The following is a 23,562-nucleotide window of genomic DNA, read 5'->3' on the forward strand; positions in this document are numbered from 1 at the left end:
AAATAATAGTGCCCCCAAATTGAAATCTGAAGTTGAAAATGAGACTGGAAAACAATTTAGCACCCAAACTATTCGCCGGGTTTAGCATAGTGCTGGTTATCATGGGCGCAATGTTAGGAAAAAGCCCTTCGTGAGTAGTGTCAATCGAAGTAAACGGATTTCATTCGCAAAAGCTCATGAAAAATATGACCAAACGTTTTGGAACCAAGTCATTTTTTCTGATGAGTGTAAGTTCAGGATCTGATGGCCGTGAAAAAGTTTGGAGAAAAGTTAACGCGGAATTGAACCAAAACAATGTGACCGGCACTGCGAAGCATGGAGGGGGCTCTGTGACGGTTTGGGGATGTATTTCTGCGAACGGGGTTGGAAACTTGGTATTTAAAGAAAATATTAAGGACCGATATGGTTATTTAAATATTTTGAAAAATAATTTAAAAGAAAGCGCTACGAGGCCTTGGAGGAACGTTTATCTTCCAGCAGGATAATGACCTCAAGCACACATCCAACATTATACGAGAGTGGCTGTTATACAATGTACGAAAACAGCTGAAAACAACGCCACAGTCCCCGGATACCAACCCAATCGAACATTTATAGGAATATTTAAAGCGGCAAATACGACATCCGATTAGAAATAAGGAACAACTGAAAAACTTTCTTCAAGAGGAATGGAATAAAATACCAGGAGCTGTAACTGAAAACTTGGTGAAATCAATGCCATCACGACTTAAAGCGATTGTAAAGTCTAATGGTTGTCCTACCAAATACTAGGATTTGATTTTAATTGTGGATACTTACTTTTGAGACATGAATTTTTATAAAGTTTAATATAAAAAGCTATAATTTTGTTCCTTTTTAAAATTTTGGCATTATTTGGATTAAATATGACTTTTGTGTTTCATTCATGTAAATAAAACACAATTCTGTTATAACTTAGGTTGTTTGAAGGAATCGATTGGGGGAAAATAGAAAACGTGCCCGGTGTATACTTACTTCTGTTACTAACTGTATATTTTTAAAGTAGCACGAGACCGTAAAAACCTGGTATGCATAAGTATAGAGCCCTCCATCTATCGTTACGGATTTGAACTAGGTATTATTTGAAGAATGGTAACACTTAGCTGTCATCTGATTTGACAGAAAATTAGTTTTATTCTTCCGCTGAACGAAAATGGTTGTGTATACGCTCAAAGAACGCTGGGATATATTGCGACATTACTTTGAAAATCATGGTAATGTTGCAGAATGTGTACGAAAATTACGTACGGCAATGGGAAGAAGAAAAGCACCGAATGAAGCGTATGTGCGTTACTTTGCGAAAAAAGTAAGAGAAACTGGGTTGCTTATTGACAAACCAACGCGTGACCGACCAAAAACCGTGCGTACACCCGAAAATATTGCTGCTGTGGCCGAGAGTGTTCGTGAATCACCAGGAACACCAGAACGACGGTGAAGTTCTCAACAATTGGACATTTCGGAGACATCATTGAGATGAATTTTGCGTAAAGACCTTGGTATGAATGAAGTTGTCTTCCACCATTAACCGGAAGGATTGTATTTCAAAATAAAAAAAACAGTTTGGAAAAATATTGAGTAGTTTCTTTTTTATAGCATTTTTAATTCCGTAAAGTTATTATATATGGCGGACCCTGTGGTTTAGATCGAAACCACGAACGGTCTGGCTGGCGAAAGTTTTAAGCATGGCTCTATAAACTTAATAGCATAAAAGTAAACTTACGTAGAAGTAATTTCTGTTAGCATTTCATGACATACATATATTTAAACATATTTTATTAACGCAAGTAATGTGCAATAATAATAATGAAACGGAAACCATTACAAATTTTTCAAATGAGGATAAAGTACTGACGTTTTCATATTTGCCTTCGCAAGAATTGTTCCATTCTCTTCCAGTTTAGCCTAATCAGATTATTTTTTGCCTTCTAGACCCCCAAGAATATTATAACATATAACAGTTGCATAGATGAGCGATATTGCTGTGAGTGTTGGTATTATACCGCCAAGAGCCTGAAACGGAAAACATAAAAAATTAGTTTATAATTCAACAAGAAGTTTGTCGCAAGCAAGTGGGCCGCCTTAGAAAGCAGGAAATCATGTCCAGGGAAATGGATGTATCGACCAGATCCATGTCAAGACTAATTAGAGATGATCTCTACATGAACTCTCCATCGCTCAACTGGTCATCTTTTGACAAAGCGCTTAAAGAAAGTTATACTCGACAGATGCAAGCAGCTTCTTCGGTAGAAATATTCTTTTCGCAGATGAGAGTTTTCACTGTTAAAGAAGTTTTTAATAAGCAAAACGACAAAATATATAGTAAAACTTCCAAAGACGCGAAATGTTATTTCAAGGGTTCGGCGTGTCCACCATCCAACATCCGTAATGGTTTGGTGGGGAGTGTCTTGTAAAGGCGTTATATCTCTTCATTTCTGCGAGGGAGGGGTTAAGACCGCAGCAAAAGTGTACCAAGAGTATCTCTTAGAAGGTGTGATGAAGCAGTTGAGCAGTACTCTCTTAATGGAGAGCGGTGGATCTTCCAGCAAGATTCCGCTCCAACCCATAAGGCCACCCAGCAGTGGTTAAAAAAAAAATACCAGTCTAACGGTTAGACGCGGTAGAAGTGAAACCTTCCTGAGAGAGAATAAGACGAAAGCAGCATTAGGAGCGGGATAATTATAGGTTCATTATAATATTGCTATAAAGTTCATATTTTATTTTCTTCATTTTATTATTATGCATCCTCAATGTTTTCAATTTCAACAAATGATACGAGTGGCTTATGATAGCTAAAATATGATACAAATGCTTTGGTTTCGATGTTGTCAACATGTCTTTGAAATACCGCGTCAATGGTTGTTTTTGATCGTGTTGTCGATTCAGTGCGATTGTTACACATTTTTAAATTGAATGTTGCATTGAGAAAGTCAATTAAAGGAACCGCTGTGTCCAATGCAAAATTTACGTTAAAATCGCCACTTAAAATCATTGGAACTTTATCGTAATCTTTTCTAAGTATCCGCGATACTTCTGGTGTATACTTTATTAAATTTTCGTGAATGAATTCCGTGATGCTATTTATTGATTTTTTTTCTGTCGATATTCACGACACTTTTCTGTATTATTTTTCGGCATAATTGCGGTAAATATTTAAAAATGAAAATATTTACGAATATAAAAATACACACGCGGTTGCTATTATGAGCGTCCCCAGCAAAACCTGCGTGACCGAAACTCTAACACAATTACATTTTTTTGAATGTTACAAACACATATGCACGCAGGTTTTGCTGTGGCGTGACCGAAACTCTAACACAATTACACATATGCACTCGTATTTGTTTGAAAATCGACTTTTTTTTTGGTTCTCCGTCACCTTTGGAAAATGTGTAAACAGTAAGCAAACTTTATTCATATATTTTTCCTTATTTTTGCATCAGTAAAATTAAACAAACGCCGTAGCAGAATTCACAGAGAGAACGTCAGTTCGAATCTCGGTGAAAACACCTAAATTAAGGAAAACTATTTTTCTAATAGCGCTCACCCCTCAGCAGGCAATGGCAAAACACCGAGTGTATTTCTGCCATGAAAAAAAGCTCCTCATAAACATATCATAAAATAAAATAAAATAACTGTATAAAACAAATTTTTTTCTTGTGATTCGAACCAAGGATTTTGGATCGGCGCTGGGCTCCCCCAAATTGGGGGACATCAGAATTCGTTTTAGAGGTATGGTTCCTTCGGCAAAGTTTCTTATTCTGATCCCTAGAATATGATTTTCACAGAGCAATGGGCGATTTTTTTGCCTTCCCACAAATCGACCCGGCCTAATATATATATATATATAATTGGCGCGTACACCCTTTTTTGGTTGTTTGGCCGAGCTCCTCCTCCTATTTGTATCGTGCGTCTTATGTTGTTCCACAAATGGAGGGACCTACAGTTTCCGAATGGCGATAGTTTTTATGAGGAGCTTTTCATGCCAGAAATGCACTCGGAGGTTCGCCATTGCCTGCCGAGGGATGACCGCTATTAGAAAAAACTTTTTCTTCATTTTGGTGTTTCACCGAGATTCGAACCTACGTTCTCTCTGAATTCCGAATAGTAGTCGTGCACCAACCCATTCGGCTATGGCGGCCGCCAATTAATGTTCACATTAAGGATCCAAAAAACAAAGAGGTTTTATTTTCGTTTATTTGCCCTGACCACTATTAATTCGTACCCCTATGATTTCTTCTGATGTACACCCCGTTGCAAAATTATATGCACACCACTATTTTTCTTACAAAAATATAGTTCATACTACATACAACAAAAACTACAGCAAAGTTTCAAATTTTACAAAATTTCATCAAAACTTCCCACTTTTTCACCGGAATTTTTAGAATTTTCTTGGGTATGCCGTTTTATAGTTTATTGAATTTGTATATAATAAATTGCAAGTTTAAATTTTTCTTTAGTTTTTCTTTTTTATATTAATATTTACTTTCAAAGTACTTTGTATTCTTATTTGTGATGAAAGCGTTCCTGAATCTCAGGTTTTTTTAGCAATTTAAAAAATTTACTACTTAAAGATTTGTCTGCATTAATAAATTTATAACTGATTTTTAAAATCAGTTATCTCAAATTTTAAATGGTTTTATTACATGATATTTTGAAATGCTTTCAGTTATTGAATTCCTCCTCTTAGTAAAATGTTTCATAGGTCTCAAGGTGAATCTCGGCATGCCGGATTTTAAAAATGTCCCGAAATTCCGGTATGAAAATTTTCCGCTAATATTGATATGCGATTGATAAATATAATACATAAATAATGTTATACAAAAGGTGGCGCAAAATTAATCACCATATCGGAAGATTTATAATTTTTGCAAATGGCGTCGCAGGTCAATCATATTTGACACTTGTGAACCAGGCAGCCATTACTTGTCGGTTTGGTCAAAATAAAGATTTTCATCACTCCAAATTATTATTTTTCATTTAGCATCAAAGTTATTCATGAACTAAATTAGATCATTAATTTTGCGCCACCTTGTATCTTCAAAGTGTCATACAATTTGGGAATTTAGCCAAACTTACCATTTTCTTCGTGCTGATCTTAGCATGAGTTGCCACAAGCGCATTTGTAGGCGTACTGAAAGGAAAGAGGAAAGAAACGCTGCATCCTAGAGCCGCAGGAAACAGCAATTTGATGGGATGCAGCTCGGCGGCAATTGCCTAAGGAGAGGAACAGAGAAACATTTTTTTAAATTATACAATTTTTTGTTCGTTTTGTTTTTTTTTTAAGTGGGATCGTTATTTATTTTCTTCTGAAAATTAGGTTTTTTTTTCTCTTTATTATGATTTAATTTTAATTTGATTAGATTTTATTTTAGTTTAGTTTGTTTCATTCTTTCCACAAGGGGAAGATCTATAGCTTTAAGCTGACGCCGAGCGATAGATGGTTTTTTATGAGAGGCCTTTTCATGGCAGAAATACACTCGGAGGTTCGCCGTTGACGTAGAAATGTCTATCGTTTGGCGTTTCATGTACGGAGACTTGAAGCTGCGCACTTCCGAAGGGCTACGACGGCCACTGCTTTAACTTTATTTTAGTGTATTTCACTTAAATTGAATATCTTTTTTCTTAACTGTATTTCGTTTTATTTTATCTTACCTCATTTTATTTTATTTCCTTTATATTTCTATTTTTATTTTTTTATTTTACGTTATTTTTATATAGTTTTACTTTACTAGGGTTTCTTTCTTTTTTTATTTGTATTTAATTTTAACTTATCTTACATATTTTATTTCATTTTGTAAAGAATACATTTTTCATTCTCATTTTCATTTGCATATTAATTTATTCTTCTCTATTATATTTTATTTATACTTTTTATTTTTTATTGTTTCATTGTTTTTTATATTTTATATTTTACTTTATTTTTACATGCTTTTTACTTTACTTTGATTTATTTCATTTTACTTTTATTTTTAATCTTTTTTTGTTATTATGTTTTTTTAATGTTTTTTTTTATTTTATTGGGCTTTTGTTTACATGTTTATACTTTCTTTTGGTTTATTTTATTTCACATAAATTTTTTTATTTGCATTTAATTTTGATTTATTTACTTTATTTTATTTGAGCTTAATCGATCTTGGCTATTGCCGGAGATTTCACATCCCGTATACAATTTTCAAGGGATTGTGCTCTGGTCCAAGTTCTACGCCCGTGCGATTGCTATTGCTTAGATATTTAAAAATCTACGAACTATTGCATATGTGTCCAATATGGTCGACTTCTGCATGTCTTCTAAAAGGTGTTGGCAGTCATACTTCTTCAAATTTTTGATTAGATGCTTAGGCACTAATCCAGTGGTCGATATAATTATTGGAATTATATTGGGCAGTCGAACAAGTCTTTTCGTATTTTGTCAATAGATGTCGTTGGAGTCATCTATCTCCAGTGCTACCAATCCCATTGTGTCATATCATATGGTGTTAGAAAGGTGACATTTTAAGCTTCATTTAACCATAAAAAAAAAAATTAATTCGAAGTAGAAAAAAGTTATAGCTGTTCAAAAATGAGTGAAAAAAATGAAGAAATTCGCTATATTTTGAAATTTTTGTATAAAAAAGGGAAGAATGCCACGCAAACCACCAATAAAATTTGTGAAGTTTAGGGAGACGATGCTGTATCAGTTCGTGTAGCACAACAGTGGTTCGCTCGCTTCCGTTCTGGAAATTTCGATGTGAAAGATGGACCTCGCTCCGGTCGACCTATCGTTGAAAAAGTCGATGAAATTATGGAAAAGATTGACCAGGACCGTCACATAAGCTGCCATGACATCGCCAAGGCACTAAACATTCATCATCAAACGATTTTGAACCATTTTAAAAGGCTGGTTACAAAAAGAAGCTCGATGTTTGGGTACCACATGAATTGTCTGTGAAAAATTTAATGGACCGAATTAACATCCGCGATTCTTTGCTGAAACGAAATGAAATCGAACCATTTCTGAAGCGAATGGTAACCGGAGACGAAAAGTGGATCAAATACGACAATAATGTGCGAAAAAGCTCAACAAATGGTCGCAAAGCCAGGATTGACGCCTCGAAAGGTTATGCTGTGTGTTTGGTGGGATTGGAAAGGAATCATCCACTATGAGCTGCTCCAGCCTGCTCGAACGATTGATTATGCACTTTACTGTCAACATCTGATGAGATTGAAGCAAGCAATCGAAAAAAAACGGCCAGAACTGATCAGCAGAAAGGGCGTCGTCTTCCATCAGGACAACGCTAGGCCACACACATCTTTGATAACTCGGCAAAAACTGGGAGAGCTTGGCTGGGAAGTTTTGATGCATCCACCATATAGCCCTGACCATGCCCCATCGAACTACCATTTGTTTCGGTCAATGCAGAACTCCCTTAATGGAGTAAAGTTGGCTTCAAGAGAAGCCTGTGAAAATTACTTGTCGCAGTTTTTCGCCGAGAAACCACAAAAGTTTTACACTGATGGAATAATGTCTCTAGAAGAAAAATGGCAAAAGGTGTTCGACCAAAATGGTACATATTTGGTTTAATAAAGTTCATTATAAATATAAAAAAAAAATGATTTGAAGTTTGATTTGAAATACGAAGAGACTTTTTCGACTACCAATATTCACTTCCCTCGCTTTGTACATCCGTTTTAGTTCTATGGCCAAAGCTGCATACTTCGATATTTTAGTGGGGTGCGTGCTTTGGATGTTGCGATTAAGAGGCACCGGTATATCAATTACTTCGATTGTTTTACTTATCTTGTCGAACAAGATGATGTCAGGTTTGTTGGCAACTGGGGTTTGATCTGTGGAAATAAATCTGTTCCAGTACAGTTTAAAATTTGTATTTTCCAAAATTGCCCTTGGCTAATATTTAAAATACAAAACTTCTTCTTGTAAGAGGTCGTGTTTTATCGCAAGTTGTTGATGGAGTATCTTTGCTGTATTGTTATATCTCATGGCATATAGATTTATTTTATTTTTTATAAATCTATTTTAGTCATAATCTTTATTTTTATTTCTTTTTTTTAGTGTTTTTTTTATTTTACTTTATTTTTTATATCATTTTTACTTCGCTAAAATTTAATTTATTTGTATTTAATATTATCGTATATGTTATGTTTTATTATATTATACTTTATTTTATTTTCTTTCATTCTGTTAACAAAAACTTTTTTCATTGTCCCATTTTAATTTTTTGCATTTTTCTTTTATTTTTATATATTACTTTACATGCTTTTACTTTACTTTGCTTTATTTCCTTAAATTTTATTTATTTTTTTATTTGTATTTAATTTTACTTATTTTACTTCATTTTATTTGTATTTTTAAGTTTTTCTGTTAATTTAAACATATTTTTCTTTATGTTGCTTCATTTATTTTATTTTATTTCTTATCGTGTTTACTTTATTTTATTTTTTACATGATTTAATTCGCTAAGATTTTATTTATGTTTTTATTGTTATTTAATATTATCGTAGCTCACATATTTCATTTTATTTTATTTGCTTTATTTTTTTTTAATTTTTGCACCTTTGTTTAATTTCTTGTATTTTTAAATTTAATTTTATTTAATTGTATTATGTTTGTTTATTTACTACTACTATTTTTTTAATTATGATATCTTACGAGTTCGTTTATTAAAGGTAAAACAATATTGATTGCTGCGACATTCGCACAGAACGTTGTGATAAATGCTCCAAAAAGTATAGCAATAAATTGTAAAATTGGTAATGGTAATGTGCTGAACATTGTCAGCTTGTCTGCGATCCAAGGTGATAATCCAGTTCCCAAAAAGGTCTTAGCCAACGCGTTGCCGCTACCTAGAAAGTGTGGCGAGTTTAAGAAATTTGTATTTGTATCTGAACTAATAAATACAATATATAAGATATGCCACTTACCGATCACAAAAACTATGCCCCACGCCAAATTTGTATTAGCATACTTCCACGAGAGCACAGATCCGGTTGGACGGTCAGTGAATGGACCTACGGTATACGTTTATTTCTCATCGAGATTCAGAAAATTTGTAATAGGAAAAGGTACTTACCACGGCCGCCGCAAAATTTGAAGGCTCTATAATGGGCTGGCAAAATATAAAGCATCGCAGCAATCGGAATAAATGCTGTGGGAGCTGTAATGGAGTCTCTAAAATTCGAAAATTATAAATCAACAGTTCTACAAATGGATTGGATATATAACGTATAAAAATATATGAACTTATCCTACTCGGTTTGGTTGGGTCGTAATTTTAATAGTAAATTGTAGTGCCCAGTGGTCCGAAGGCGCTCGCTCCCAACGTGATTTTAAGTTTCAAGCAGACTAAATACGAAGATGCCAAGGAATATTTGAGATTGTTGGAACCCACCCAGTTTACGCATTGCGCTTCGCACAATGTTAAAATACCTGGTAATCTTGAAGCATTACTCACTTTTGATCATACAAATTAATTTGTCACGCTAGAAAATAGGGCGATCGTCAATTTAAACGGTCGGCTACTTTTCCTCTCATTTAGTGTCTAATGAGTATCTCGGGGCCCCGTTTTCCCAACTAAGTAGGTGAAATGGTATATTGAATATCGAAAAACGCATTAAGATCCTACAAGAAAATGTTTGGAGGAAAATGTTAATTCCCCGGCATGAATAGTAATCCGGTAATTCCAATATACAGGTCTCATATAAGGATTACAACCCCCCGGTGCGGTCGCCTAACGATCACAGGAGCAATCTGCACGGCTTAAACGCGACCTATCACATACCACTAATAGAAATGCTCATCAAGGAAAAATCATGCTCCCCTGCTCACTTCGAAATGAATATTGTACGAGTAGGTAAGTACTCGACTCAGACACTTCTGTTCTTCGACTAACAAATTGTTTGCCAGTTCTTAAAATTGCTTCAGTCAAAGTAGGTTGATCGTTAAAAAACACTAAAATATAAATAATAAATTGGAACACCAAGAACTCTGGTTACTCACGTCCTAACGATGTACGGCCATGACAGCAAAATGGACAGCAGTATTAGAAGTAAAATAATAATTTGAATTTCATGTATGCTTAGGGAGCCAAGATCCGCAAATTTCTGTTTTACTGAGGCTGCAACTTCGTTAGAACTCTTGGCAAAGTTTGACAGAGCTGTGCTGGTTTCGCTTTTTGGGCGGCATAATCCAAAGTGTGTAATCAAGAGTGTTAGGTATAAGAGAAATAGGGCTACTAGCACCCAAGGACAATTGTAGGCCGTGAATTTTTGAAAAATTACTTGTCCTGTGTTATTCTTATATAAGCTGAAAAAAAGTAAAAAAGTGTTAAAATTTGTAAAAGTCAGCAAATCATTGGAGAAATAGTAAAATTCAGTTATATAAAGAATCGCCTATTTTAAAAACTCTCAATTCAAGCGATATAGATATCACATCCCTTAGAACCCTATGAAGAAGCTATTTGCTGGTGGGGTTTTTTACCGGCTTAGTGAAACAAAAAGTTCGAGAATGAGTTAAGTGTATAACATTAAAAATTAGCAAAAGAAATTTTTTGTTGTGCATCTATACTGGCCATCAGGGTAGATTGTTGGCTTTTAAAGAGCTCAGATGTTCATCACTTAGCACACCCCTCCTGAAATCTTCATCATAATTAATCTCAGCGAATACCTTGATCGGAGCGTTGAAAGCTATCAACCATGGCAAGAAAGGTAATCGCTGTGTTTGATACAGATCTCATTCAGGTCAGTCGGAAAAGCCACAAGTCGCTTGCAGTTCCATTGCTCCGCTCAATGAAAGCGGGCACACAATAAGATGTTCCCACGACAGTCGGTTCTACGTTACAGGAAAGACCCGGATTTATATCCGGCCAAGGACTGTCACTTCAGCGGCATTCCCCATATATGTATGGGGAATGATTACGCTGCTACAACAACAACGTTCTGAGATAATATACTCCATGAGCTTAGCCCATTTGCTTTACGCATTTTCGGATGGTAACTTTGATGGCTCAAAGCGGTAATTCAGTAGGTGGCAATGACCAAAGGAAATTCTGGCCCGTGCGCCTCTTGCCAAAAAGGATAGATGTCTAGCACCAGAGTAAAACAAGTTCGTTGTATTTACCTGCAAAGCAAAGCAGTGGCTGGCATTACAAATTAGTTTTGGAATGTAGTTAAAGGGCTGGCCAATGCTTAAGTGGTTAATTTAATTTTTAATGAAATATGATAGTCAACGGCTGAAGCTTGGAGTATCGAGATGGCATATTCCTTAAGAAAAAAGTGAAGTTTGTCTCTATTGTTAGCGATTTAGGCACCTGATTCAGACTCAGGCTACGTTTTGGAGTCGCCGATACAAGTTGTCAAATCCAGAATGTAACCACAGGGCATTTAAAATTTTATAGAAATCTATTTAGAAATATTAATTGAATAAAAATAGTGTAGTTGTACAGTGTTGCAAACCCTTTGCTCTTCGCAATAAATGTGATGCTTTTTCATACCCAAAATGCAAACATTTTTGAGTTTAGTGTTTGTTCCTTTTCTCAATTTAAGGCTACCAAAATTGTAAGTTAAAAAAAAGTTTGTAGAGTGGAAAAAGGCTTAAAAAATGGCACTCTTGCATTTAACGCTTATGCTGATTCTTATAAAATTTGGTGTTTTGAAAGTGCAAATCTCACTTTTTGATTTTTTGAGGTTATGCAAGAATATGGGCTGTTCTTCTCTCAATTCTTCTTAACATTTAAAACCTTTTTATACATTTTAAAAAGCTTTTGAATTTACTGAATAAAAATGAGAGTTATAGTCATGATTCAATTATTTAAGGTTTGCTCAGTAAGCAGCTTTCTCGTTCTCTCTTGACAAATCGGCTCCCTTAGCAAGACACTGGGTTGCTAACTCTAGAAATTTTAAGTAAAAGTGGAGGAAAAGTAAGATTTGTAGTAAACACATTTCATTTTCAAAATGGTCTGCTTACGAGCAACAACTCGCTAAAGAGTTTTCATCGGTAAGTTCAGGAATATGATAGTACGACATGAAATGCATACCTCTTAAGTCAGGACATGATAGAGTTACTGACGCAATCCGAGATCGATGAGTGGAGAATTTACAAAGCTTTATTTCGTATGATGTGGTGAGACGGATGTGGTTAGACGGAATTCAAGCATTTCCCAAAGAGTTACTATAGTGAGAATAATTGGATAGTCCCGACGCGACCGATAACATTGCATACCTCATTATAAAAAAGTTGGGATTGGCGGAACTTGTTTCCAATGAGCCCACCTTACCATGGATGGATGAAGTGTCTAGCGGAGACTTAGCAAAGCACAGTACCAGCGATCGGTTTTAAATTTAATAATTAATTCACAAAATAAAATCTTGGATTAAGTGAAATAATTTCTTCTTTTAATATTAGACTTGGCAATTTCCGCTAATAACTTCTATTTGTGCAATTATTTATATTCAAATATTAATTAAAATTAATTTTTTAAACCGTTCGCAGTTTGTTTCCATTTAAGTAAGAAAATATTGTACTTTTTTGCTACCATTTTTACCAAAAAGGATTTAATTTGTTTAACTTTATTCACCTTCTTAAATACAACCTTTTGTAAGGGAGTGTCAAAAATCGAATGTCACTAGTGAGCAAACCTTTAATAATTGAATCATGAGTTATAGTCATGGGAGTATATTTATATTAAACAAAAAAAAAAAAAAAACAGGTAATGAAGAAGCCATAACGTCCGTTTGGAAGAGTAAATTATCTTGTTACATAACCTCAAAAATAGTAAAAAAGTCTTTTTAAGAAATTCTCTCAACATAAGATTTATATACAAGGATGGATATTTAAAACTATGTTTCTTCATTTTCTGTCTATTGTACATAACCATAACACATTTATTTAAAAAAACCCAGACAGTTAAGACATTTTGTCACGCATACAAAGTTCTTATAAGTCCACATCAAGTTGCATACAAAGAAAGTCAAGGAACTTTGGATGCACTTTTATTTTTTGAAAACTTTGCCTCATGTGGTTTATCTAACCGCAATCATATCTCCTGTCTAAGCTTGGAAGCTTTCGATCGAGTCGGCGTGCATATTGTTTTGCGCCAACTAGAGAAATGGAGCTTTGGCAACAGGATATATTATTTTGTCAAGGCATTTCTTTCGAATAGGAAATTTAAAACGAAAGTAAATAACGTTTTTTCTAATTTGCACGTTCTGCAGAATGGGATACCGCAAGGTTCTCCACTTTCGGTAACTTTGTTTACAATTGCGTTTGATGAAATTAGCCATATCATTTCCAAATACAAAAACATTTCGCACATTATTTATGCCGACGATGTATTATTATTTTCTAGAATAAGCAACTTAAACTTAGTCAATAAGAAATTTACAGATATTCTGACCGACATCTCAAGATGGTCCATATGCTCAGGAGCGAACCTCTCGCTTAATAAATGTAAATCTTTTCATATATGTAGAAAGCATAAATGTAATAACTTAAATGTAGTTTATAATAATATAAATATTGTAAATGCTCACAGCATACGATTTCTTGGAATTATCTTTGATAAGCGTCTTACTTTTAAGGAACACTGTTTAGATTTAAAAAAGAACTTAGCTGCCAGGTTGAATATTATAAAGTATCTGTCATCTAAACATAGTCTTATACATACCACAAATTTGATAAATATTACTAGGGCTCTCATCTTGTCGAAAATCGATTATGGTTTGCCAATATACGGACACTGCGCCAAAAGTAATCTAAAGTTAATTTTCCCAACATACCACGCGGCCGTACGCAGAAGCATTCGAGCTTTTCCAACATCTCCGATACAGTACATATTGGTGGAAGCAGGGCTACCCAATATTCCGGAAAGAACAGAATACACCACAATGAGTCTCATCCCAAAACTTCTCTATTGCAACAATAACATTCTACATGAGGCCACCTCATCACTATTTGCTGCAAGGAAAGTGCAAAATCGCAAGTCAACTATACTAAGAGCACTGGAATATGCTAACAAACTGGGAATAACCTCACGCCCACAATTAAGGCCCCCAATTAGCTCACCGCCTTGGCATTTGAGAAAGTCTTCAGTCCTTTTTGGTTTAGCAGCATTCCTAAATCCAACACCAGTTCATTAGAATACCAGCGTAGGTTTGGAGAATACGTCGCACCATTTAGACCTGAATGGAAAATGATTTACACTGATGGTTCAAAAACTCTAGACCACACCGCGTTTGCAGTAGTGAATGCTGATGGTGAAACAATAACGAAGGGTCAACTACCTTACTACTGTTCTGTGTACACAGCAGAAGCTATAGCAATATACAAAGCCATAATAGTTGCATCAAAAACTAATGAAAAAACAATCATTTGTTCGGATAGCAAGTCTACAATATCAGGCATCATGAACATAAGAAACAAATCACCCCTTATTTCAAGCATACGGAGCATATTAATTGAGCATCAATATAAAGTCAAAATTATGTGGATTCCTGGCCACGTTGGTATTAAAGGGAACGAGCTTGCCGACCAAAAAGCTAAGGCTGCAGCAATGGAACCGTTGCACACATTTGACTGTATGCTTAAGAAGGACATCTGCGGACTAATTAATAAATATTTGGAAGCAAAAAGAACTGAGGCATGGAGAACAGTGCAACACCATTATGCAAGCTTAAATACAACTGGCGCTAAACCCAACTATCAAGTCATATGCCGTACCAAGGACATCACTGCCTTCATCCGACTCCGTATTGGACACACAATCGGTACACACTCCCACATTTTAATTGGTGAGAGGCCACCTCCCTGCCCCTACTGCACCCTGTCAAGATTAACAGTTAAACACCTGTTGGACGACTGCACGCATTTTATGAATCTCAGGAACACAAGTTTCAACAACCATCTTCCATCGGAAATACTAAAGACTCCTTCTCAGGAAAACATTAAGAAAATGACAGATTACTTAATTAGAGCGGATCTGAGAAAATTGATTTAAACCATAAGTCTCTTTACTTAAACATCTATGTAAATATTCTATATCCTATGAATTTATCTTTCACATAACTTAATTTCTTTAATTCATGTGTTGATAGTGCCTAATAATCGTTTCCAGAAAATTAACTCTCTAATAGCTTAACTTTTGTAGTAAAAAAATAATCTTATTAGAGTAGTGAGCCGTAAGCCCTGGCAGCTAGTGCTCCTTTTTTATTATAAAATAATAATTTATTGTTATTTTCCATATATTAAATAAATAAAATAAATAAAGTAACTGAATAAAGATTTGGTATTTTCTTTTCTTTAAATGGGCATTTCAGTGTTTTTTTGTATCCAAAACTAGGCAACACTGCAATTGCGATAGATAAATTTACCCGCTCGAAGGAGAAGAACAAGAACAAACTTGGAAAAAATGTAAATAAAGCGAAGAAATATCACAGAATAAATAAAAAATAATCGGAAATTTTTTAAGGATATTGTGAGATAAGGTTTTTTTGCTGCTGCTGCTTTTCCGATCACTTGAGGGCAATTCGTTTGTTTACAAGCAACGGCAGGCAAATAACAGTAATATTCGTATTCGATTTGCCCAAGACACCCCACAAAATTTCTATAATTTAGAAAGAAGCTGTTTTTTATAAAAATGACCTTCAACGAGTTGCTTCATAAATATAGCAAACGAAAAGATTTCACTACAAAATTAAATTTATTGTTACCACAAAATGGCATCGCAATCGTGTTTAATAGGCCCGTTACAAAGGGTCCGTTCCGTCCGTTGTGGCAACGGATTTGACTGACAGCTAAATAGATTATGTGTATTTGGGTCCGTACGCTATGTCGGAATTCACAATCATTGGCAACTTTTTACTTTGGCCAAACGGCAAGTGCGGCGAAAATGACAACTGTTTAAAGAAGAACAATTTAGGTTAGGTTAGGTTAAATGGCTGCCCTAGCTAAGGGCTCACTTGGACAAATATTAAGAAATTCGTCCGTTGTGGTGCCATACATGGGAGAGGAGAAAGGAGATGGGAAGGAAGAAGGAGCCTTGGGATTAGAGACGATGATGACCATACATTTTACGACGACGCCGACGGTGGCTGATTTGCGTTCGTAGTTAGCCGTAACAAGCTACTGATGAACTTCACCAAATTTATGATATTTACACCGGCTATATCCGCAGGCGTAGCGAAAAAGTGAGAGCCCAGATGTCTAATTCTTTGCCAGACGAGAGCAGGGCAGCTGAGAAGAAGGTGTTGAGATGATTCCACCTCGTCCTCCAGACAGTTTATGCAGAACGGACTTGAGGCAATCACAAGTCTCACGGCGTGAACAATGTCCGGTAAGGATGCCCACCAAATTCGAGAGCTGGGGCTTTGTTTGCCTTAGGAGTTCCCTTGAGCGTCCCCGATCTACCCGTGGCCAGAAGAATCTTGCGACCTTGCACGTTTGCGCACTAGCCCAGCTGAGTTGACTCGAGGCCCATCTTTCCAGGAGCAGACCACAGGTTCTCAGGGGAACCCCAATTCTTTCATTTCGCGACGAAACCGTCTCCAAAGTTCCCTGTCTAGCCAGCTCATCAGCCCAGCAGTTTGCCTCTATGTCGCTGTGCCCGGGAACCCAAATGAGCCTGATGACGAAGTATTCGGATGCAATCGAGAGAGAAGCCAGACATTCCCCGACCAATCTCGAACGCACAAACAGCGAGCCCAAGGCCCTAATTGCCGATTGGCTATCGGACTAAATATTTACTTCTTTAACGGTAATTACCGAATTAAGCAACCAGTCCACCGCTTCCTTAATTGCGGATACCTCCGCTTGGAAAACACTACAGTGGTCCGGGAGCCTAAATTTAAGTTTGATGGGAGCGTTCTTACAGAATACTCCCCCACCAACCCTTCCGTCCAATTTCGAGCTATCCGTGAACATGTTTGCCATGCCTTGCCGCCAAATGTTGCACCCCGCCCACTCAACCCTTGAATTAAGCAACCAGTCCACCGCTTCCTTAATTGCGGATACCTCCGCTTGGAAAACACTACAGTGGTCCGGGAGCCTAAATTTAAGTTAGATTGGAGGCTTCTCACAGAATACTCCCCCACCAACCTTTCCGTCCAATTTCGAGCCATCCGTGAACATGTTTGCCATGTCTTGCCGCCAAATGTTGCACCCCGCCCACTCATCCCTTGAGGGAATGTGAGTAGAAAAAGGTCCGCTCGGACCTAGCGTGAGTGTACAGTGGTCCAGCACCATAGGAATGAACTCAAAGTTTTTAAGAATGCTAAAGTGTCCGTAACTTAAGTCTAGCCTATGGCCCGAACACCTTAATCTGATTGCGGCGCGTGCAGCGGTAGTTTTTCCTACAATGTCGACGGGCGCCACATTCAGCATAGCGTTAAGCGCTAGAGTAGGAGTGGGACGGAGCGCCCCACTGATTCCAATGACGGCAGACCTTTGTACCCTAGCTTCTTAACTGATACCATCCTTTCTAGCGAGTTCCACCAGACAAGGACTTCGTATAGCAAGATTGGTTTTATAATCGTGTTTTAAAGCCAAAAAGTGACTTTAGGCGAGAGGCCCCATCTTTTGCCCATAGCGCCGATGCAACCATACAAGGCGACTGTTGTCTTTCTGATTCTCTCCTCAATGTTTGGCTTCCACGTAAGACCTCTGTCAAGGATGAGTCCCAGGTACTTCACCTTGTCAGAGAGCACCAACGGAGCGCCCGCTATTGAGGGGAGAAACATTCTTGGTATTTTGTATTTCCTCGTAAATAAGACGAGCTCCGTCTTCAGAGGATTTATCGATAGGCCGCAATTTGCGCTCCAATTTATAACTAGATTCAGATAACCCTGCATCAGTTCCATCAGAGTATCTAGAAACTTGCCTCTGACAATAAGTGCCACGTCATCCGCGTAGGCAATCACCTTACAGCCCCTCCCCTCCAGCTCCTCCAGCAGACCGTTAAGTACGGCAATCCAGAGTAGTGGCGAGAGAACACCGCCTTGCGGAGTGCCTCTGTTCACTTGCCGGCGGAGAGAGGTATCACCCCATTCTGCCACGACAATTGTATCACGCAAATTTTTATCGATGGAGTTTCTGATTATGTCAAATTAAATGCAGAAAATAAATGGAATATAAATGAATTGAGTAAATTCAAATGCATTCTTCGAAAGTAGAGTAGGAGGAGTAGAGAAAAGGCTAGACTTAACTAAGTTGTCCTGCAAAATGAATGTGCCTCTCGATCCCGCAGTTATGATCACTTCCACCGTTTACGACTGCCATAAATTCTATTAAAACCCTCTTGCGCTTCAATAAGCATTAATTTTATAATATATTTCACAACCAACGGGCGTAAGGGAAACAAAGGATTCATCGTGACAGCTCTATAACGGACCGATTTTTGACGAAATTGGATCAGCCGATCACCACCCGTCAACCAGTTACTCGCTGTCTCGCTGCAATTCTGTTCCGAGCCTTAGGCGCTCCATTGCTTGCCTCTTTGTATACTGCAGCTGTATAATTCACAAGTGTCAAATATGGTGGACTTACGACGCCATTAGCAAAATTATACATTTTCCTATAGGGTGATTAATTTTGTGTCTCCTTATAAATTGCAATTGCGGTATTCACAAGGGAGTCGTAAATGACGTTTTATTGTAAGATGTAAACTTTAAGCGGCTAAAAATATGATTAGGAGGTTCACAAGATGTCCTACAAGCCATATTACGAAGTTTCGCACAGCTAATAAATAATTGGTTGTGGTCTCAAGTCTTCTAAACATTTATTTAACCGTTAAAAACATTAAGTCAAAGCAATACGACACTTTCAACACCTTGTGTACCACCTACAGTGGTGGAAAAAAATAGACTCTTACCTTTGATATGCATTTCATCGTTCATATCTTAAATATTATTGCAATATTAAATACCGATCTTGCACACGTTTGTTTGTTTCAATATACTGCTCTCAACATTAACAAAATTCTTTACCTTCCCATCATAAAAAAAGAGAAAACACCATCCATGCTCGTAGAGTACCTAAATAGGTTGGCAAATAAAATAGACTCATAACAGTTTAAATGGGAAAAGCTTCGTTAATTTCCACTTAAAATTTTTCAAATCAAAGAAATCAGCTAGTCCAGTATTGTATTGTCATGAATAATTATTCACTAACGTGCTTTTGAATTGAAAGTTTGTAAAATGGGTCGCCGCGTTGATTGTACCGAAAGTGAAAAAAAAAAAAATACCAGTCTAACGGTTAGACTTGATAGAAGTGAAACCTTCCGTAAAACAAACTGAGAGAGAATAAGACGAAAGCCAGCATTAGGAGCGGGATAATTATAGGTTCATTATAATATTGCTATAAAGTTCATATTTTATTCATCCTCAATGTTTTCAATTTCAACAAATGAGACGAGTGGCTTATGATAGATAAAATATGATTCAAATGCTTTGGTTTCGATGTTGTCAAAAAAAAAATACCCAAACGGACCGAAGAAACAGACTTACAAATTTCTTCCATTTTCGTCTACTTGTATTCATATACAAATTTATGTCTCTTCCCACCAAAGCTAAATGTATTAGTATATTTTCTCTTGTATTTATTCAAGGCTGAAATCCCGGCGGTACTGCAATACCGGGTCAACCCGTGGCAGAGGTGGAGAGCAAGCCCCTAAAACACTCCGCGCATTTCCAAAAATTAGTTTAACATTTGTTGTCCTCCGATGGAGGATCTATCAGATGTTAAGCTGATAACCACACTACCTAGTCAATACATTTTAAATAATAAACCTAATAAACCTTTTGAGAATTACACGCTCACAAAAAAAAATTAATGTACGAAATATTTATACCGATTCACTTAAACTGACTTTCAGTATCTAAACCAAAAATAGAAAAGCCAAAAAACTGTTTTCAATAAATAATCAGAAATGTCCTACAATGCAAATTTCAAAAAAAAAAATTCCATTTTCGTCTACATGTATTCATATAAAAATGTATGGCTCTTCCGACCAAAGCTAAATGTATTAGTATATTTTTTCTTGTATTTATTCAAAGCCGAAATCCCGGCGGTACTGCAATACCGGGTCAACCCGTGGCAGAGAAGGAGCAAGCCCCTAACACACTCCGCCCATTTCCAAAAATCAGTTTAACATTTGTTGTCCTCCGATGGAGGATCTATCAGATGTTAAGCTGATAACCACACTACCTAGTCAATACATTTTAAATAATAAACCTAATAAAACTTTTGAGAATTACACGCTCACAAAAATTATTTATATCAACATATAATATAACGCTTCGTAACTAAATAACTTTTAGGCCAGCGACGACAACATGGCGCGGTAGCCGAGCGACTAGCAATGTGAGCTTCCGATCCAAAATCCTTGGTTCGAATCACAAGAAAAAATAAAAGTTATTTTTATTTAGTTCGTCGCTACTTTTATATCAACATATAATATAACGCTTCGTAGCCAAGTTGGTCGCTTTTTTCGTTTCACTTTTCCTCAAATCACTCCCAACGATTCTAAAGAAGTTTTCACTTCAAAAATCATAGAAAATCTTCGGAAAAAAGGTTATACCATCAAAAATATTGCCGAAATTGTTAAAAGATCCGATCATTTAGTAAGAAATGCGCTTAAAAGCAAAAATAGAACCGACGAAAAACGGGGAAGACCACGGAAGACGACCATACTAGAAGACCGCGCTATGATCCGAATATCGAAGTCGCAGCCCTTTGCCACATCCAATGCAATTAATAACACTTTGAACCTGCCTATCAGTTCGCGAACCGTTCGTTATCGTTTGGAATTAGCAAATTTACCCGGGCGCATAGCGAAAAATTTTCCACTTTTAAGTAAAAACAATATCCAAAAGAGAATGTCTTTTGCCAAAGAGCATTTAAATGAGCCTAGCAAAAATTGGAGAAATATACTATGGTCTGATGAAAGCAAAATGAATCTTTTTAGCAGCGATGGTCGCACTTCTATCCACAGACCTTCAGGCAAAGAACTGACAGCACGGTATACAAAAAAAACGGTTAAACACGGAGGCGGAAGTATAATGGTATGGGGCTGTTTCTCATACTATGGTGTTGGGCCATTGTACCGAATCGATAGTATAATGGATTCGGTAAAATACTTGGATATTTTACAAAATGTTATGATGCCTTATGCTTCAGAGGAGATGCCGATAATTTGGCGCTTTCAACAAGACAATGATCCGAAGCACTCTGCAATTATAGCAAAAACTTGGCTGCGTAATGAAGGTATTCGGGTACTGGAATGGCCCTCGCAGAGCCCAGATCTCAACCCAATTGAAAATTTATGGGGAATAGTGAAGCGAGAGCTCTCTAAAATGCCAAAAGCTACGAATAAAATGGATCTATGGAGAAGAGTGTTACAGATTTGGCAAACAATTCCAAAGGAACAGTGGGAGCGGCTCGTGGACTCGATGCCCCGAAGGTGCGCTGCTGTAGTCCAAAATCGAGGTTCAACCATTAATTATTAATGCGTATTTAAAGTTTTGTATCCTTTTTTTTAGTGAAATAGCTGTTATTTGAAAAAAATTTGAAATAAAATGAAAAAAAAAGTATATTTTTTTTGCCAAGCCTGTTTAGGTACTCTATGAGCAAGAGTCGTGTTTTCTCTTATTTTTTAATGGAAAGGTTAATATTTGTGTTGTTGTTGAGAGCACTAGATTTGAACGAAGAAACGTGTACAAAATTATTAAACAATTGTGCAACAATATTGGGGATATGAACGATCAAATGCATTTCACGGCTAAGAATCTATTTTTTTCCACCACTGTATATAAATATGTGTGTAGGTGTGCATTGCGTACAAATAGTTTAGAAATATGATTTTTCGTACTTACATTTCATATACACTCCTAAATCCTATGTTTGTGGGAGAACCGATTAATGTGCCACAACCGCCAATTGTTGCCGCATAACAGACAGCCAAGTAACAGCCTGTAGCAAGGGAGGAGGGCTCTCTATCTCTGAAGAATAATAATATTAATACCGTTTTGTGCGAAACATTTTAACAAAGAATAATAATAATTGTACGCACTCTTCCTCCTGACCGGGCTTTTTATCCTCTTTGATTTTTAGTCCGCCCTACAAATACACAAATACAAATGAGTTTACGGTATATGGAAAATATTAATTTTTAATTCTTGCAAAGGTCAAAGCTTACTTACAGCTTCAAACTCTTCGAGCAGCGACTGCGCTATGGGCAGCATGAATGTTGCAACAGCTATGTTGAATAGAAACATGGATGTAAGGCCAGAAGCCATGATAAGACCAAAGAGAGCACTGAAAAACTTCATAGAAACTTCAAGAAAATCAAAGGGAATATTTTGTAAGTTACCGCTTTGGGCTGCAACCAATTTTCGTGATTAAAGTGATCGCTATACGTGTATTCAAATTGCTGTATTGAAAAGCAAGACCCAACATAGCGGCGCCTAGGAAAATCGCCAACGGACCTACCATGTAGCACTTACAAATTGGGTCCGAATCCTAGAAAGATGGTGAAAGATGGTCAAGTGAGAATCAATTAATTAGCGGTAGAGGTATTGAAATTCCCACCAAAACGCCTATAAATGGCATTACACAAACCGGTAGAAAACCGGTCACATGTGGCGGCAACAGTCCACCCATCCAGTAGGCAGCCATAACGCAAAATATATATAGGCCACGATTGCGCTGCAAAAATCCGAAAAATTCAAATTAACCAACTTTTTGGGGTCATTGGATGGTGGGGTGGACTTACCGGTTCATAAGCCGGTATCATAATTGGTAAAAACACCAACGGTATTAAAAAAATTAGGAGGCCACGCCAATGATACTTCAATAAACGTCCATACATTCGTGGACATGATGTATCTTCCTTGCTGGTAGGACGTAATTTGGAATATGGATTGAGAAAAGTCAAATGTGAGCTGTTTAAAGGTCTTACCCTTCTTCCATGGTTGTTATTGAGCCAACAAAAATAAGAACAAAACAGTTGTTGCGTCAAATGAAATTAATTAATTTCAGATTTGCTGTTTATTATTCAAACTTTTTTGTAATTCAATTTTTTCACCAAAAGTCAGAGATACACATAAAGGCAGAGCTGTAATTTTTGTATTATGATAAAGTGGTATTTTCTCGATGTGTATTGATTAACATATGAGAAAACCATATTTTTTTATATGCTTGTTCACTCCGCTCGGCAGCCTGAGGTTTCGACAAGACTCTTCCATCGCACACGGTTCTGGGCTGTTGTTTTTGCGTCATTCCATGTGATGTCGGCATCTGCTAGTTAGCGCAACATCGACCTTCGCCAATTGATCTTGAGCTGACCGCGACCTCTACTCCCTTGCGGATTCCAGTCAAGTTTAATTATCGTGATGCTATCTGGAGGGTTTTTAAACGTGTGACCTATCCATCGCCACAAGAAAATCATATTATACGAAGCAAATATTATCTGCGAGTGAAGATTTTACATTTCGCTTATTTCAAGTCTGAAACATAATTACAGTTTTTGCGGACCACTTAGGACTACGAGTACGAGGGGT

General features: G+C 36.7%; 1 protein-coding gene and 2 pseudogenes across 1 annotated transcript; all 3 read right to left on the bottom strand.

Annotated features, from left to right (window-relative positions):
• Positions 1 to 1,803: 1,803 nt before the first annotated feature.
• LOC129240341 (protein I'm not dead yet-like) lies at positions 1,804 to 23,111 on the bottom strand. Its single transcript, XM_054876088.1, has 13 exons — positions 22,962 to 23,111; positions 22,776 to 22,896; positions 22,592 to 22,708; positions 22,374 to 22,522; positions 22,204 to 22,318; positions 22,074 to 22,120; positions 21,877 to 22,002; positions 10,016 to 10,321; positions 9,090 to 9,187; positions 8,941 to 9,027; positions 8,669 to 8,862; positions 5,098 to 5,235; positions 1,804 to 2,028 (listed from the first exon to the last, which is right to left on the bottom strand). Exons 1-13 carry the CDS (start codon positions 22,970 to 22,972, stop codon positions 1,930 to 1,932), a joined length of 1,608 nt encoding a protein of 535 aa, XP_054732063.1. The 5' UTR covers positions 22,973 to 23,111; the 3' UTR covers positions 1,804 to 1,929.
• Positions 19,602 to 19,787, bottom strand: LOC129243231 (U2 spliceosomal RNA; annotated as a pseudogene).
• Positions 20,049 to 20,232, bottom strand: LOC129243214 (U2 spliceosomal RNA; annotated as a pseudogene).
• Positions 23,112 to 23,562: the final 451 nt, after the last annotated feature.

Source organism: Anastrepha obliqua, chromosome 3, assembly GCF_027943255.1.
Source record: "Anastrepha obliqua isolate idAnaObli1 chromosome 3, idAnaObli1_1.0, whole genome shotgun sequence".
NCBI classification, from domain to species: Eukaryota; Metazoa; Arthropoda; class Insecta; order Diptera; family Tephritidae; genus Anastrepha; species Anastrepha obliqua.

Coding starts and splice junctions, on each gene's coding strand:
- LOC129240341 (XM_054876088.1), bottom strand. Junction 22,319..22,373: donor ATTGGTTGCAGCCCAAAGCG/GTAACTTACAAA, acceptor GAAGTTTTTCAG/TGCTCTCTTTGGTCTTATCA. Junction 9,188..10,015: donor TGGCCGTACATCGTTAGGAC/GTGAGTAACCAG, acceptor TTCGAATTTTAG/AGACTCCATTACAGCTCCCA.